Source organism: Carcharodon carcharias, chromosome 2 (assembly GCF_017639515.1).
Source record: "Carcharodon carcharias isolate sCarCar2 chromosome 2, sCarCar2.pri, whole genome shotgun sequence".
In the NCBI taxonomy this organism is placed as follows: domain Eukaryota; kingdom Metazoa; phylum Chordata; class Chondrichthyes; order Lamniformes; family Lamnidae; genus Carcharodon; species Carcharodon carcharias.
In genome coordinates, this window is record NC_054468.1 from 139,475,171 (window position 1) to 139,494,164 (window position 18,994).

At 46.4% G+C, this 18,994-nt stretch overlaps 1 protein-coding gene across 1 annotated transcript in view; it reads left to right on the plus strand.

The window, feature by feature from the left end:
- prkn (parkin RBR E3 ubiquitin protein ligase) overlaps positions 1 to 18,994 on the plus strand; it is a 1,436,618-nt gene that overhangs the window by 780,665 nt on the left and 636,959 nt on the right. Inside the window, exon 8 of the mRNA XM_041208007.1 lies at positions 16,202 to 16,285. Within this exon, the coding sequence (XP_041063941.1) occupies positions 16,202 to 16,285 (84 nt within the window). The remainder of the gene's footprint in view (positions 1 to 16,201; positions 16,286 to 18,994) is intronic.

An 18,994-nucleotide genomic window follows, 5' to 3' on the forward strand; every position in this document is an offset into this window, starting at 1 on the left:
AGCGTGGCTGAACACGCATTCAGTAATGGTAAGGAACCCCACCACCAGTGCTATTTAAAAGAATCAACTATTCTCATGTTAGTTACTGATTAATTCCTACTGATTATTGCTATGCATATACAAGTATTTGGTGCTTTCGAGCATTCTTAAAAGTTGCTGAACTCCCCAGGATGTGACATGGCAGATGCTGAAGAAGTTTGTCTTGCCTTCAATGCTCCTGCACAAACCAGTTACTTCCAGACATGGGTGTAGAAGGATGCATTCAGCTTAGATTCCATGATGGATGGGAGAATGCACACAGGGTAAGCCAGGTTGTTAGAAGAGGTATGGGAAGAAGGGGGAGAAGGGCTGTCAGCAGGAGGCTGCATAAGCTCAGGGTGTTCAGGAAGCTATTCTCCTACCTGAACCTCAGTGAAGAATAGTGTGCCAGACTTCTGCACTTCAGTAAGGATGTCCTTACTGAAATCTGCCAACTGCTGTAGCCACAATTGCCAATTCAGAGCACGAAAAGCACCACATTATCAGTGGCTGTAATGATGACCATGGCCATGCATCCTGCTTCTTCCATGCTAGAGCTTGAGATATTTGGAAAACCACAGAGTTTCATGTCCACCATTGTATAAGGGAGGTCACTGGTGCTCTCTATTCAAGAAGAACTGACTATATTTCATTCTCCCTTGCCAGTGAGCAGCAGGCCAAGGCAGCATATAGCTAGCTACACATGAATTACAGGCTGTCCCATGATGCAGGGTGCCACTGAATGCACATATGACAATTTGTAGGCACCGTATGTCAACTCTGGAATGTACCAAAACAGAAAGGGTTTAAACAATCTTTAAGTTCAGCTGGTGCGTAACCATAAGCAACCAAGCATGCAGGTCAATGTTCGGTATCCTGGCAGCAGTAATGATGGCTTCATTCTGTGCCATTTGCATTTGAGCTAACACAACAAAAAAATGATTGCCGCTGGGTGACAAGGGCTTCCAGCTAATTACGTAGCTGATGACTCCAGTGTGCAACTCACATGGAATATAATAGAGCAAACTATTGACATGCTGAAACAATGCTTCCATTGCCTGGACAGTTCTGGAAAAGTCCTGCAATACTGGGCAGTGCGGGTGTCAAGAATTGTAGTGGTCTGCTGCATGCTGCACAGCCTCACTATTGTGATGAAACTCAAAATACTTGCCTTAATTGGCAGTTGGAGGTTGGTGCCGGGAATGGCCACACATGCATAGTTCACATTTTTTAAATGTAGTTCGGGCCTTTCGTGCAATGCCGCCTGGGAAATGGCCGCGCATGTGCAGTTCATCTATTTTCACATCTTTAGCCCGGAAGCCAGCCCTACACATATGGGCAGAAAAAAAAAGTGCAACTGGACAAAACTGCAAGTCAGGTGACCTGGAACTGCAGCACTATTCCAGAGAAGGTGCCCCAGGGAGCAGGACACGGGGAGGGGGACAGGGAGAAGGTCCCAAGCCAAGAAGAAGGTCCCAAGCCAAGAAGAAGGTCCCAGACCAGGGATTGGGACAGAAAGAGGACAGGGACAAGGGTCAGAGATAGATCCCATTGAGTCAAGATAAACAACAGGAGCAGAATAAAAGGCTCCAAGTTAAAGAAAGCTGTGGGGAGCAGACTTGAAGTGAAGCAGGCTTGAGAGAAGCCCTGAAGATGCAAAAAGACAGTCAAAGGTTGGTGACTCCTTAGCGCGGGCCATATGGAGCAGTGGCATTCTGCTGGGCCTGTCCAAAGATGCTTGGAAGGTGAAGTTTGAGTATACTCAGAGAGCCATGGGAGTCTCAGAAAGCGAGATTGAAACCCTGGAGGTGGATCCTTGTTGAAGCTATCGAGTGGGAGCAACATTTGGAGAAAATTCCAAGATGAGTTCTTCAAGTGTTGAGATTGGAAATCTTCATGAGAAAGACAAAGGCCGGGATTTTCCGTGCCTAGTTGTGACGGATGTGTTCGGTGGCAAGATCAGAGAATCTCACGAGAAGGCCCGAGGGGCATTTCTCAAGCGATTGTCCCCCCCCCACCCTGTCAATGGTGGGCCACATTTCCTGCCGCAGAATGTCAGGAACTCAATTTGAATTCATTTGCATCTCAGTATTGTGGTCACATGCCAGACTCAACCTCCCCCCCACGTCAAGTATAAAGCCCACATTGGCTTGATTTTATGACGGCGTGATTTACAACTACCTTTAAAAGGTGACCTGGTGACCTGAAATTCAAGGTGAGTGCAAACAGCTTTGTGCAGCACTCACGCTGCTTCCAATGCAAGGAAGTGACTCTGTGGATTCGGGGGGGTCACAGACAAGTCTCCACAGCGGCTTTTCCGTGGCTGGCTTGCAGTGCCAGAGCAAGGGTGACAGGGCTGGGGAGAAGGTAATCTTGGGGCAAGGATGATAGTGCAAGGGCTGGTTGGGGGTGGGTCATGGCAGCATAGACTGATGTTTGAACACAAACACATGCTGTGGGGGGGGGAGGAAAACAGCCAGGCAAATGCCAAAACATGTCAAATGTGGAAATCTTCATGAGAAATCTTCCGCACCTGAGGGTGGTTAGCTTGAGCTCAATTGACATGCTTGGAGTCAGGCTAGTCAAGCAATTGTGCCACTTAAGCTGCATTAATTCTAGATAGTGCCAATGATTGCTCCTCTATTGTTAATTCCTCACGAGCATACTTCAAATTGGAATGAGTAGTATGGTGCTGCAGAGCCATTGGGTGACTAGGCAAGTTTGACGATCCTCTTGGGAAAGGTGACCATCAAACACTGACAGAGGGATGCACTCCTAGTCCATTGTATTATGTTTAAGTTGACCCTCATGGTCCAAGCAAAATGCAAAGATTTGGTGTGCACCTTAGGACAATGCCTGCACCTGAGATGAGAGTTCAGGGTGCAGTTGAGTGGCCGAAGCTGTCGCCACTCAGTCATGTGGTGTGGGGCGGTGCTGGGTGGGGCATGGGTGGAGGTCATGCGCATTAAACACTGGGCATCCATGTAGTGGCCTGGACTCTCCAACATGCATTAAGGGGCCTTGAGAGGCAACTGGAGGCAATAAATTGGCCAAGAGTGGTCCTTAGAAGACTATTGCTGAGCCCCTCTTCTCTCTCTTTGATACTGTAGTGAGGAGACCATCAGGAACATGGTGCCTGGTGACCTTGTGTCTGCCTCATTGCTTATAGGCAGGAGAGAAGAAGGAGAAGAATGCAACAGAGGTGCCTGGTTTGCCGAAGGGAGAAGCAGATCCCTGAAGACCAAGGGGCTGCACGACCTCCTCCAAACACAGATGATGATCCTCAGAGAGCCATCGTTCGTAGGCGCATTGCTAGACCCATGGTCTATAGATGGTACATGTGCTATCTGCAGATGAGCGAGAACCAGTGTTGCTGACTCCTGCACATGTCAAGGGAACTGGTCACGCACATATGCCACCCACCTTCCATAGGATTTGGCACCACGGGGACTCTGAGGGCATCCACTACCAATGGCAGTTAAAGTTACAGCTGCACTCAATTTCTACAGCAGTGGCTCCTTCCAGAGCTCCATTGGGACCTTTGCAGGATCTCGCAAGCCTCCACCCTCATATATAACCAGGAGGTCACAGACACCCTCTTTACCAAGGCAGCCAAATTTGTCGACTTCAACAGAGATCAGGCAAGCCAGGAAGCAAGAATGCTGGAATTTGCTGAGGTTTCTATATTCCACAGATGTAGGGTGCCATCGACTGCACTCACATGGCTCTTAAATCTTCCTGGCAATAAACAGTCCAGTATGTGAACTGCAAAAGCTTCCACCCTCTCAATGTTCAATTGGCCTGTGGCCATAACAAATGGATCATGCAGGTGTGTGCAAGATAGCCTGGAAGCGTCTTTGACTCATACATCCTCAGATGGTCTCAGATCCCTGACATCTTCCAGGGACCACACACGATGCAGGGTTGGCTCCTCAGGGACAAAGGCTACCCACAAAGGACATGACTGCTGATGCTCGTGCGGTGGCCTCAGATCGCTTCTGAGAAATGAGGCTCATGCCACAACTCTTATTTGGTCGAGCGCACAATTGGCATCTTGAAAATAAGTTTCCATTGCCTAGGCTAATCTGGCGAAGCACTCCAGTACACTCCCCAGAGGGTGTCACGCATCATTGTAGCACTGCAAAATGCAAAGGTGGGAGGACCTGGCTGATGAGGGGATGCAAGAGCTACATTTCTCTTCCGATGAGGAGGATGTCGAAGAGGATGAGGGCGATGAGGTCCTGGAAGGCAAGGCTACAGGCAATGAGGCCATTGCACCCACCAGGTGAGGCAGGCGTTGTCATGAGGCCCTCATTGCCACAAGATTCCAGGAGGATGATGAAGAGATGCAGTGAAGACACTCCTGAGATCTTCACATTGCATCTGGAAATGTCTGACACCTGTCTGGCTGAGAGCAGCACACATACGCTCTGTGAAGAGGATCATATCATGAAGACACTACTGAGATATAGTGGGCACGTGGACTTTAGGACAACTTGATCCTTTGGCAGGCTTCATTACCTGTACCCTTCAGCGCCACACCTTCACTTGACAGGAATGGTGACAAGATGGGGGAGGCAGCCCCACCTCTAAGGTGCTGAGAGCTCACAGAGAACATCATGGAACCCAGTGACATGGGCACAAGATCCTTGCAGCAAACACAAGCCATAAGGAGATGTATGCATCACTAATCTGGACAGTGACTTTCACTGTGCTCAGAAGGTGACACAATGCACATGGCAGAGGCCCTGGACTGTGACACTAGCTGTCATTTTGTGTAGGAAGCAAGTTTTGCATCTGATTGATAAGGACATTACTCATCATAACAAGGAGCCATAGACAAGGTGCCATTCTTGGGGGTGTATTTACAATGGTCAATGTTAAGTGCAAGTGATTAACACACGTGCCCACATTATGCAACTATATGTTCTTAACCTTTCTAACCCTGCTGCTATGTCTTGGTGCTCTCCTGCTATCCACAGCGGAGGTGACCTGCTGACTGCTACACCCTGTTGTCTTTGATGACCTTGACGGACGTCCTCTGGAGGGTCGAGACCTGGAAGGCCCCATCTTGCTTTCGGGGTCCTGCTTTGTGGCAATTCGGATGGGCTGGGCACTCCTGAAGTCACCTGGGTGGATGGGCCCAGGATGTGCACCTGCTGATCCTCCTCCCTATGGGTACCTGAGGGCCTCTGGCTGACTTGAGAGGAGGAGGCAGCTGGAGTGAGCTTGAGATGCTCCGCACCCACTCCCCCCTTATGTTGACATTGACAGATGCCTGCAAGTGCCTCAGCGATGGAGTGCAGCTCCTGTAACAGTGCAGGAGCAATGTCCTGGACCAAAGTCTCCATGACGGCCACCATCCTATCAGTTGACCTCGGTGCATTGGCATGCCAGTGTTATCACCTAAGACTAAAGGTGGACGGACTCTCTATCGTCCCTTGCATTCTGAGGAGTGCAGACCACACCTTTTCTTGATGTTCCTGATCTTGCCTTTGCAACTCCAGCAACTGAGGTATGACCGAGTGCAGAGGCTCCTCATCTGACTCAGACTCAGCAGATTTCTGGCCTCCAGTAGTCCTCTGAATGCCGACTACCTGGGTAATCCCTGCGTCTGCCTGCTGTGAGTCAGGCAGTGCGATGCGCTCACCAGATTGTGACCCCGAGGTTAATCTAGAGCTGGGTTCCACCAAGATGTGTGTCTCTGCGCTGGTGGAGTGTGTTGGTGAGCGCTGTGACAGTTCTCCAACTTTGGTGTCTGTGGATTCCACTTCCATGGTGTCCTTGGGGCTGGAGTCGAGGACCTGACTCATGGACCCCCTTGGCTGCTTCCAAGATGTGCCTGTGAAAGCAAGGAGAGATAATTAGTGCATGGCAGGGAACTGCGGAACAGGGGAAGTGACTCACAGCATGGTTGTCTGATGGATGTTGCACTGTTAGGTCCTCACTCGGTTGAGCACCGCCAACCTCACTATCAGCACAGGAACGGTCCAGATCCTTGCCAGCCAGCTGGATGGGTCTATTTTCAAAGTCTGTGAGGACCTAGGTATTGGGCATTCTGCACCAGTCTGCGACTTCTCCCGTTTGTTGTGTGCCAATTTGTCCTGCATGAAGACAAATGGAGAGAGTGCAAACAGGATGCCTGCCAGGCCAGATGAGAAGGATGCCGCATGCATGGGTGCTGAGTGGTACCATAGATGGGATGAGGACACAATCTGCAGGGCGGATGAAGGTGTGTGTGTGAGAAAGTTAATGGTGATGTCCCTTGAGCTGGCAGTGAGTGAGATCCCAGTGGATGTGTGATGGGTTTGTGAGTGTTTGAGTTGAGAGTGATGATAAGAGGGACTAACCATGGCAGAACGGAAGAGATGATTCATCCTCTTTCGGCACTGGGTGGCTGTCCTCTTTTGGAGGTCCTTGGCGCTGCCACCCCTGCTACTGCCTCGCATGCTGGATTGGTGATCTTCGATGAAGTTCTTCATTCAGAGTGGGGGAAGAGGACATTGTGGTTGGCCTCCACTGCGTCCAGTAGGTGTTCAAGGGAGGTGTTGCTAAATCTGGGGGCAGCACATTTCCTCCCTTTGGCAGCCATCAGTTCCCGGCAACTTCCTATCCTTTGAAGAGTGCTAGCTCTGTGCAGGGGGTGCTTTTAAATATGGTGTCCAGTTTACTGAAAGCCTGAGGTCACAGCAGGGCAGGGGAATCAGAGGCTGCCCCACCAACGGTCCGATACAAAACTCATGCCTCTCAGTTGGTTAAACAAGGTGGCACACAATACAGCAGAAATAGCCACCAATGCCCTTGGTAGGTAACATGCTGATTTCTCTGCCCAATTTCGGACTTTGTTGATTTCTGGGACAATTCCACCCTAAGTCCCCATGAGGTTGGATGGCTCACGATGTGGCAAACTTCTGGGTAGGTTATTGAGAAATCCATGGAATCTGCTTCAGTCACTTCTGTCATTAAGAGTGTGGTGTGTCAGTTTGCCAGTTGGATCACATGTACCGCACACTTATCCTGACTATTAGGGTGTAAGGTAGATATGGTAAATTATTTTATCTCTCTGAATTTATATGTGTCTATAAAGATATGGCTGGGGTGAAGGAATAGTAAATGTTTGAATCATTTCCTTGTGTTCATATTGAGATCTTTCCAACCTTTTTGTCTAGTGTAATATAGTTCATTTTTCTTGTTTCATAAATGTTTTATTCTTTGTGTTAAAAGTTGACCAGCAGACTCCTGTGAATTTGTTCAGTAACTTTCCCCACGGTTTCAAAAAAGAATTAGGATCTAAGAGCCAGATTCCCTTCTGGAATCTGACTTGTTCAGTAGTAATCCCAGTAGTAAGCTGAGATCATAACACCATCATGAGGGGACAGCCTTGATGCCAGTTACACAGCGAACTGCTGAGGAGCATGAGGGGGAGGAGAGGAAGGGAGGTGGCAACCTAGATACGCCTTCCTTCCCAGGCTGTCTGTGAATTACTCAGATGTCTGCAATACTAGTAAATATAACCCAAATTCCTCATTCACCAACAGCTCCATACCTTACCTTCCCTCTTTCACTGATTATCAAAATAATCGTTTGGTCACAATGCAAAAATAAAAGCCACCATAAAATAAACAATCCAAGCTAAATTTATGAATCAAATCATGCATACAAACGTTATCTAGTCACCCTTGTGTATTATGTTAATGCCTGTTTTTTGAGTGTCTTTGCTTGTCGTAGCTCTCTTCCAAAGTGCCACCCCAGTGGCTACAACATGCTGATGAATGGTTGCTGCTTTCAGTGGGTGAGTCTGCAGATGATCACCATTTCTCTGCTGGGGAGTTTGGGCTCAAAGCTCCATTCAATACCTTCTGAGAAATTTATGGCGGATGCCTCCATTCTCCTTGAATTGCACATAGGCTTTCTGGCAGGCCTGCCAATGCAGCAAACATTTCATTGTGTAAACCCATCAACTTTCCTCCACAGCCTCTCCCATCAAAGTGCTCAACTAAATTCCCTGCAACAAAACTCTTGTGTGATGTCACTCTCCAGGGAACTAGCAGCCGCTCTACGCTTGCCCTCTGTCCTGGCTGCAGGTCACTCATAGTGACTCACCATGTGTGTACCCTGCCTCTAAACTATTCTCTAAAGTATGTGTAGTTTCAGATCTGAGCTGTTCGCTGCAAGTGTGAGAACAAGTAATGGTATTCCTTCATTATCATTGACATCTTGGTCTTCCACCTGTTACTCTTGCACCACTGTTTGACCAGGTGGCAGTTCTTGAGTAACTGAAAAGCGAAAGACACAAAGGAAGGTTGTGGTGAGAGGGCAAAATGTGGAGTGTGAAAGTAAGAAGTACAGCTTCTATACCTGAAACAATTGTGGGATGAAGGAGAAATAGGGTGTCAGGAGAGGGATTAGGTATAAGGCTACTGTCCTCTGTGGCTTCAGTTCCACCACTGCAAAGCCACTCTAATGATAGTGAGCACTGTCTTTTCCACGGGGATAAGGATGCACAGCTGTGCCTGTCCTCCTGTTAGAGGGAGAGTGGCGCATCAGTAAGTGTAGCACCATGTGTTTGAGTGATGTAGCTGATTTGGTTGAATGGTTTGCATTGTGTGCAATTTGACATGTCAATGTGAGCTTGCAGTAGCACTAAGTGTGTATGGCTGAGGTGGAGTGATGTAAGTAACATATGAATCCTGACAATAGGTGAGTGAGAGGTATGTGGTGCAATGAGTAATTTGTGAGGCCAGTGGGGCAGCTGGTGGGATACTGCATTTGAAGATACATTCACTGACCTCGACCGCTCATGAGGTCATTAAGCTTCTTGTGGCACTATATGCAGGTCCTTGGGGCTAAACTCAGGTATTGACTGACCTAACTTTCTGCTCCATTGCCTTCTCAGAGTTTGTCTGTGGATCCTCCTGGCCTCCTGAGGATGGACCACATCTTCCCTCAACTGCACCTCCTTCACCAAGGCTCCCATTGGAGCCCATTCTTTCCCATGTTGTGCCATTCTTTTGTTTTTCTCAGATTAGAACCAGTTGTAAATTGACTTCCAGCACCTGCTCCAGTCAGAGCTCCTTTTTACGAGGTCCCTAGTTCACTTTAAGTGGTGCATGCTAGCTTTTGAGAAGCCCCTGCTGAGATATGCAGCTACTTAACAGTGCTGTTAGCACTGGCTGTATGCTGTAATCATGGTATTTAGCAGGCAGCATGAAGTATTGCAATTCCAACTCCCATTTTCGGGGTTTATCAAATTTCATAGCTATTTTCTCCAGCATAAAAATTATATCAAATAGATCCCTGATACAACAAATAAATAAAAATGCTGAAAGTTATAAAGCTATTTTACCAGTAATCATTGTTTTATTTTTGACATATTAACGTGGAATAGAATCTTCCACAGATCATGAAGAAATCTGTGGATTAAAAAGGACAGCTGATTCACAAAGGCTGGAAATGTACATCAGTTGTAATGATCATCCTCATTAGATGAAGTGTAGATTTGAATGTTCTTTGGGAATGCTTTGCTTATTGTAGTTACGTGCATCATCATTGTATATGCTTTCACTAAAATAACTGCACCAAAACAAACAGGGCTAGAAATTTTTGTGTTCCACTTTTTGGGCTGTGACATCACACTTCATGACCTGCGTGAAATTGGTGCACCCACTCAATTTCCATGATTGTCGTACCCCGAATGCATCCCGCGTTGTAACCCTCCCTGTAACGCTGTTGGTGACCTCTGCCTAAAGCTTTGTGAGCAAGTTATGTGCTCCAGTCAGCTTTCCCTTCTTAAAGGCACTGGCCCTATAAAAGGAAAGCTTGACAAATGGACAAATGGCTGCGGGACAATCTTTGGAACACTCAGAGTCAAGGGAGACAGCATAACAGGGAAAGGGCTCCCTGCTTCAGTGAGATCTGCCTGGAGGCACTGGTGATACAAATCCAGACCTTGAGAGATGCCATGTACTGAGGGGCAGGAAGCCTTCAAGACAGACCCTCAGAAGTGAATAAGAGCAGGTGACAAGGGCAGTTAATGCCTCAAGAGTCACCCAAGGACATGGCAACAGTGCAGACTAAAGTTTAATGACCTCACTTGGGTGATCAATGTGAGTGAATGCATCAGCACAACACATTTCAAACCCACCACACTTCTCATGCTGTGTGCAACATACCACATCCCCATCGCTCAGCAAGCTCACCCCAAACATGTTTAGACTACACCTCACCCACTGACAATTTCCAATCATGTGAGCTGCACACACACACCTATCTATGACTCTGCAAATATGCAGCTGTTCAGCTAGGGCAGACATATCGTCCAAGCACAGTAACACATAGGACAGGATTTTACAGTCGGCGTGCGGGGGTGGGCCTGACACGCCGGTGCGTAAAATGACACACGATGACGTCGGGTGTGTGGCCCAACATCATCGTGCTGTCTCGCGATGTTTCGCAGCTGATTAAGGCACACACCTGCTAACAATTGAAAGGCCTATTAAGGCTATTAACTAGGCAATTAATTTCAAGTTTATGTTGCCCATCCAACCTTATGTTGGTGGTCAGACTAAAATGCCAAGCGGCCTGTGCCTTTTTTTAGGTAACCTCATCCATGAGCGGGATGAGGCTTCCTAAAGCTTTCATAAATGAAATAAAAAGTTTTCCTGAAGAATAAAAACATGTCCCATCTCATGTGACACAGTCACATGAGGGGACATGTTTAAATACGTTTTTTATTACATTTATTTATGTTTTTCAAAATCGTTTCAATCTCCCTGAGGCACGGAGAATGAAGCGCTGTCTCGCACGCAAGATCGCTGGACCCGACTCTCCCTCCTCCCCCCACCCGCACAGGTAGCGCTGACTGCTCATGTATTAAGCTGGGTGGGCCTTAATTGGCTCGCCCGTGTAAAATGGCGGTGTGAAGCCAATCGCGAGCGGCATTCGGCTCTGCGACTGCTTCCACCAAGCATTCAGGCCATAGTCTCTGACATTTTGACCTTTCTTTTGCAGGAGAAGGTGGTTTATAACAGGTGGGAAAACCAGAAGACCAACAGAGGATCAAAACAATTGCATATATGCTATTGTATTATTGATGTGCTGCTGGCCTCTGGATCCCAAGAGGTGGTGGCTGAGCCCTCAGAATTGCAAGGTTGCACAGGGTGCAGCAAACCACCATAAACATGGATACACTCTTAGGCATGCACTGTGCAGATTCCCCCCAGAGCGTTCTCGGTAGCGAAACCGTTGCTTGAAGAGTCTGATGGCTTGCTCTATGGTGTTGTGAGTCACTCCATGACTCTAATCGAAGACCCTCTGAGTGCACATGCTGGGAAGGCAAAAATGGATCATCACCCGGATTAGAGGGGCATAGCCCTTGTCGTCAAACATTCACCCGCCAGAACGTTTTGGAGGCCTGAAGATGCTCTATATTGCAAACTAACACGGGATAGATGCACCATGGCTGTCTTGAGGCTCCGTGCCTCAGAGAGATTGAAACGCTTTTGAAAAACTTAATAAATGTAATAAAAATTTATTGAAACATGTCCCCTCATGTGACTGTGTCAAATGAGATGGGACATGTTTTTATTCTTCAGGAAAACATTTTATTTCATTCGTAAAAGCTTTAGGAAACCTCATCCCGCTCGTGGTTGAGGTTTCCTAAAAAACGTAAAGGCCGCTTGGCCTTTTAGCCTGCCCGCCAACCGTAAGTGTGTCAGTGCCCTTGAGGAGATGATCCAATGAATAATCACAGGGTCAGTGGCACCCAAAACTGCCGAGGCCATCGAGGATGATGGCAAATTGCTGCCTTATGCACTTTCTCTACTCAACCCTAATTTTCGCCCTGAAGTTGCCATGGAATGGAAATTGCATGTGGTGTGACCGTGAAGCTGCTGCTTTTCTCCCCAGCCCTTTTTCTCACTCCTACCATTCACTTATGCTTTTGTGCTCTCATATAGCCAAGAACTGATGTCTGCTCAGCATCAGGAGAGCCATGAGGAACAGCAACCCAGCAATAATAAAGAGGAGGCACTGTCACTGGATCTTACACTTGCAGCCATCATCTCAGATACTGACACTGCACGAATTTTGGAGGTTACTGTAGTATTGGATCAGCACATGGTGAGTCACTGAGTGTATGAGTGGGCTGCAGACAGGCCAGGGGATAGGATAGCTATTGTACCATCTGATCAGATGACAGTTTGAGTTCTGCTGCAGAGGACTCAGATGAGGACCTCAATGGAACGGGCTACAAGAAAACATTGGTGACAACTCACACTAAGATGCTTGGTGTATTGGCTGGCCTGCCAGACAACCTCCAGTCACTGGAAAAGAGCATGGAGGAGTTCGGATTCAACATGGAGGTGGGCACATCGCAGAGCTTGGAGCCCATCATTTCCACGGTGGACAGCTCCATGGCAGCACTGTCAGATAAGCCTGTGATGGAATATCTGCCGGCCCTTGTCTCAGCTTCTGCTATAGCACAGGTAGAGCCCTCATGATGTCAGTCCTGCAGTGGAGGTTCAAACTGACATCATGAAATCATTGGCTGCTGCTGCGTACAGGCTCAGATTGCTACCATCCAGGCATAGACAGTTGCTATCTTAAATGCAGATCTCAGTGCTCACAGCATGCAGGTTCTCACAGAATTCCAGCAACCTGTGCTCTAGCAGATTACTAGGATTGCTGAAATCCCTCCCAATGGAACAAAACATAGCACCATGGAGCACAAAATTCTTCTGCTTCTGCTTTAATTGTGTTGACATCACAGACTAATGTCCATATTCCCCCAGCATTTATATGGGTAGTGCTAGCTGAACCAGGCATGACCTGCTGAAATGGTGGTGCTGATAATGAAAGTTTTTAAATGAAAATAATCTTAAGACGGGTCTTGAAGATTTCATGTGATGGAGCTATCACTGCTTCCTTAGGCAGCGTGCTCCTTTCTCTCAGGATGACAGCGTTCATGCTCCTTTCACTGCCACTTCTGCAGTGCACTTGCAGATGCCTCGCAGCCAGCCAGCCAAGACTGCTGCTGCCCATGCTGGGGTGGTGCAGTCCGATGCTGGGCCCTCAAGGCCCAGATCTGCTAGAGGTTGTCCTGTAAGGCCATCTGCAGCCTCGTCAGTAGCTTTCCACCAGCCATGCCGCAGCCACTGGGTAGTGCTGCATAGGAACATTAGGCCAGGGAACGACATCTATATGACAGATGCTATTGTATTATTGATATGCTGCTGGCCTCTAGAGGTGGTGGCTGAGCCCTTGGAATTGCACAGGGTGCAGCAAACCACCATAAACATGGATACACTCTTAGGCATGCACTGTGGAGATCTCCCCAAAGCGTTCTCGGTAGCGAAACCATTGCTTGAAGAGTGTGATGGCTTGCTCCATGGTGTTGTGAGTCACTCCATGACTCTAATTGAAGACCCTCTGACTGCACATGCTGGGATGGCAAAAATGGATCATCACCCGGATTCGAGGGGCATAGCCCTTGTCGTCAAACATTCACCCGCCAGTACGTTTTGGAGGCCTGAAGATGCTCTGTATTGCAAACTAACACGGGATAGATACACCATGGCTGTCTTGAGGCACAGGCAAGAAAGATACCTACGTGAACCATTCTAACTCAATAATGCTATGTAAACCAGTCAGGAACTAGCCAACAATGTATTGTGCATTTGAAAATTTGTGGTGGGCCTCCAGTACATTACACAATTTCAAGTCCACAGACTTTAAAAGGCAAAGCCCTGTGTAACTTATGGTTGCCAAGCTGTCAATTGTGTGAAATCTGTGTTTTGCCATTTCCAAACAATAAAGTTCTGCTATGCTGTGGCTTAAGCTGATATATGCACAACATTCTGCAGTATGCTGTATGACAACTGGTAAAGTCCACTGATAAGTAATAGAATGAAGGTTAGTGGGGGAGTCTGTGGAGGAAATCACATTATTGTACTTCATCTCCACTTTGAAATGACTGCAGCCTTTCAGTCTTTTCCAACATATTTAGTTTCTTGTTTGTGTAATTAAAAACGGCTGACAATATTAAGACAGTGGGTTCCCTTCCTCCTCCTTCACCCTTGCTTTTAAGCCTGGCAAAAACCTAGCCAAAACCCGTCAAGGTGTCAATCAATGACACTGCCAGCAACAAAGGTCATGATTTAGTCATTTTCTGGCACTGTCAAATGTGACTTTTTAAATGTTCACTGATGTATTTTACCTTGATATTTCCTCACAACACTGATTCTGGTTTCTCCATTTGTAGCCTTACTTCAATGAACACAAAGCAGCTAGGCTCTGTTGGTAGCATTCTTGTTTCTGAAATTAGAAAGCCATGGGTTCAACCCTTGCCATAGCCTTGAACACATAATCTAGATTAACACATTAATGTGGTGCCAAGAGAGTGCTCTATTTTTGGAGATGCATTCTTCAGATGGGAATAAAACTGGGACCTCCTCTGCTCTCTCAGGTAATATCAAATATCCCATGGCATAATTCAAAGAAGAGCAGGAAATTCTCCAGATGTCCTGTCCTCCATTCCTTCTTCAGCCAACATCACCAAAGCTCAGATTCACCTTTTCATTGTTTTTGGTCTTTAGTGCGCACAAAATGCCTGCTCTGCTCACAGTTAAAACAATGGTAATTTCAAATCAAATTCAGCTCATATTATGGATCATTTATGAGAATTGTGATGAGGTAATGAAAATGAAAATTCTTTCCAAAATATGAAAAATGGTAAAGTGGGCAACGTGCACTGGAAGGGAAAAATGCTGAATAGGCTTGACTGCATTGAAGCCAACCCCAAATTGCCAAACCATGAAGATCATTAAAACTATGCGACTATGCAAAGAGCAGTATGCTACTCAAATCATGCAATCCTTTCTGGAACGTTGAGCGATGTAGGTTTTGACAAAAAGGACAAATGACACAACCACTGGACTGCCACCATTATCACCAACAAGGATCTGGTAAGTGAGCCAGTTGTAGAATCTTCAGCGTTCAACATCTATCAAAAACAGTGGTCTACATTCAACAGGATTTGCATTCTGTGTGTAAGAATATCATACCTCATTCACAAATAGAATTTCAAGGCCACCCAGGTCAGAGTGTTCATGACTTTGTGAATTAATGTAGTCTCTGAAAATTTGCCACAGGATTCAACATGTCTTGACTGTCCAACTTGGACTTAGACTTATAAAGCTGCAAGATGTCATTTGCAAGAGGGAGGAAGGAAGACAAGCATGCATAATGTGGGCAGCTGTAAGAATTCTTTCAGTAGAATTGAATGGTCTCATTATGCATGCTTGGTGGACAGCCAGACTCATAAAATGATTATCTTATTAGGGGATTATCTTTGACAACTGGAGAGAAGTGTTAAATTTGATTGATTGACGTTTTAAGTGGTTATAATAAGTCGATATTTCCTTGATTTCTCTTGTCAATATCTCAATGTTTATTTGCACACAATTAAGAGGTGTGAAATGTCAAAAGCCTCTGTTTTTGATTCCTTAATGGTCTGTCTGTTTGATACGTTTATAGGGTTGTAGGAACAACTGTAGTTTTCTCAGAAGAAGATTTGTGAATGGGTGTTTAATTTCTGAGCATTACATATCTGCCATTTTTACTATATGGCTCCTTGTTCTTCACAGTGTATACTGGGTGAATGGACACAAAATGGCCATGAGTTGACATGCAGGATATGAGGGGCCAAGAGTGTGAGTTGGCATTTAGTTGGTATGGAGGTGGCATGGGTAATGTGTGGGGGGGGGGGGGAAGAGTGAGGTGGTTTGAGTAGTGAGGGATAGAGGGCCAAACAGCACTTAATATAAGAGAACTGAGGCAGGCCTTCTAACCAGCCCACCTCAGTACACCCATGGTCTGCTTCTGGGGTCAGCAGGCCCAACTCCATTCCACACCACCAGAGTGAAGATTGTTACTTTTCTACTGAGGTGGGTCTGACAAGTTCCCAACTCAAGCTGCCCACCTCAATAGAAAAATCTGGCCCACTGAGTTCAGTTTTAATTTTTTTATTTCTGAACAGGTGCTTTACTTGCCAGCTTTAGAAATACTAAGAGGCTCAAGTTTTAGTGAGTCCCTTACTTTTAATTTCACAGAACACTTATATGTGACTTTGCTACATGCCTTGAAATGTTGATAAAATTGTAAAATTGTTTTTTCTTCTCCATAGGACCCATCCTGCTGGGAGGATGTTCTGGAAAGAAATAGGATAACTGGTGTGTGTCAAACGAAAGACTGTGATGGAACTGTTGCGGTAAGTCCATATCTCAGGTTTATAGCATGTTTACACATTCCAAACATGTGGGTTGATCACCCACCTTAAATTATTTTAGACCACAGAAGAATTATGAGCTGCTTTAACCTTTTCTTGTGATTGAGGAACACCACTTTTTGGAAAAAAAATACCATTTCCCCCTCTTTGCTGTTGCCTGGTTCCCAAAACAAAATTACCTTACATTTATCTCATGACTTCAGTGTACTAAAATGTCACAAGACGCCTCACAGGAGCAGTATCAAACAAAATTTGACACTGAGCTACATAAGGAGGTATAGGGCAGGTGACTAAAAACTTGGTTAAAGAGGTGGGTTTTAAGGACAATCTTAAAGGAGGGGAGTGCGGTTGAGAGACAGAGAGCTTTAGGAAGTGAATTCCAGAACTGAGGGCCAAGCAGCTGAAGGCATAGCCACCAAAGGTAAAGCTATGAGAATCTGGATGCACAAGAGGGCATAATTGGAGGGATTAGAAATCTCGGAGGCATGTAGGGCCAAAGGAAGTTACTGAGATAGGGAAGAGTAAGGCCATGGAGGGATTGAAAAGCTAACATGTGAATTTTAAAATTGAGGCATTGCTGGACTGGCATTCAATGTAGATCAGAAAACACAGCGTTGATTGGTGAATGAGGCTGTGCAAAAACTGCACATTACACTTTCCTTAACCCCAACTTTCTGATACAGAGGCATGAGGGCTAACAACTAAGCCACAATTGACACATAGAGCTGAATTTGCCAATTGGGTGGATGGCCCAACATCGGCAGGAAATGTGTTCCCTCTGAATTTTATGGGTAGCATCTAATTAATTGGTCAGTGCCGACATTGCCATTCATTTGAGGATGGCGGCCCACCCCCAAGAGCTGCCGGCCTAATCAGAGGGCTGGCAGCTCAGCAGCCTCGGCAGGACCACAGCTGAGGCAGGCAGGGACACCACAGCCTACAGAAGGTAGACAAAACAATCTTTAAAAAAAATTCCAGGGCTGAGTACTCGAGGGGAAATGCCCCTGGGGATATTGTTGGTTCCATGGGGGCTGCCTTCCCTGCCCATGATCCTCTTTGCTTGAAAATAAAGCATCCATCCCAAACTGCAGCTTGAGGGCACCTCCGTTTAGCTAGTGCCCTTCTCATGTGCTAGGGGTCAACTTGCTGTCGGCAAAATGCTGACAGTCCCATCAAGTGACCCCAATTGAGCCTTTATTTATGGAAATTGTCTGCCCACCTCCTTGGGGCAGACAGACTGTCCAATTCTGGTCCCACCATTGGTAACATGGGACAAGGTTGGGAAACCAATTTGACACGGCTCCCCATGTCTCTCTTCCCACTTTCTGGGGGCTCGTAAAATTCAGCCCATAAATCCTGAAAACACACATGATTTCATCTTCTACATGGAGGGCTATGCATATGAGTGTCAGAGAGTTGTGGCAACATATTTCAGAAATGGAGCAAACAATCAAGGGACTTCACATTAGTAGGATGTTTCATTAAAGAATAGAAACATTGTTCCTATACCATTCCTACGTCGTAGTTATGCTAAAAGTATCCAGGAATAGTTTGTAAGGTGGTTGTAGTTAACTATCATTAATTTAAAACAGTGCAGATGGTTTTCTCAATGATTTCAAGCTGCCACTTATATAAATATAAATTAAAGGTTGATTTTAACCATTGTTTTTATCTTAATTTGGAAGGCACAGGTTCTCTCTGCCTGTCTGCTGTCATTGGTGTGGGCCATGGCTCAGTGGTAACACTCTCACCTCTGACGAAGGTTGTGGGTTCAAGTCCCACTCCATAATCTAGGCTGCTACTCCCAGCTAGTACGGTGGGAGGGCTGCACCAGCAGCATTGCCGCCTTTCTGATGAGATGTTAAACCAAGGCCCCCGTTCAAATACTCTTCTAGCAGGAAAGTAATATAAAAATCATATATTTACAAAGGAATTACATTCGTGAAGTACAATCCACTGTTCTATAAAGGAAAGTCGCTCCTTTAACTATCGTTAGTCCAATGTGTTTTGTAGACCAGGGCCCAGATTTTTATCAAGTCTCTCCATCATGGCGAAAATGGTGGACGTGCCTGGAAATTCTAAGTCCCATCCATGAACATGGCACTTCCTACTTTTGCCGGTGTGGGGGAGAGGTGGACAGGAGGCTGGGGTTCATGCGTGCGTGGTTTACAGAGGCAGCTGTCCCTTAAAGCACCAACTGCCTCCACTGAAGTGAGATCTTGGTATCAGGAGTGTGAAACCCGATATGCATGTTGTAATATGCCTTTAAGGGATCTCAGCATGACATCACTGTGTCGTGTGATCCAGTCTTAGTTCACCTTTGCTTGAGCAGAGCACAAACAGCTCTGACGTCTTCAAAGATAAAAACAAAAATCTGCGGATGCTGCTAATCCAAAACAAAAACAGAATTACCCGGAAAAACTCAGCATAAGGTGGCACAGGTTGGCATCGGTGGTGCATGGGGATCATGAAATTTGTTGCTGGTCCCCAGATCAAGGCTTGGATGAGGAAATGTTGCCAGACCACTCATTCGAATGAAAGAAGTAGTGTAGTGCTGTGAGCGCACTTGGCCAGGATTTTATGCCACACCACCACCCCCCCCCACCCCAGCTGGATACTACAGTCCCACTGAGCTGAATGGGGATTTAAATGGCTAGCCACGACCACCGGGGCGAGACAACCACAGTGGGG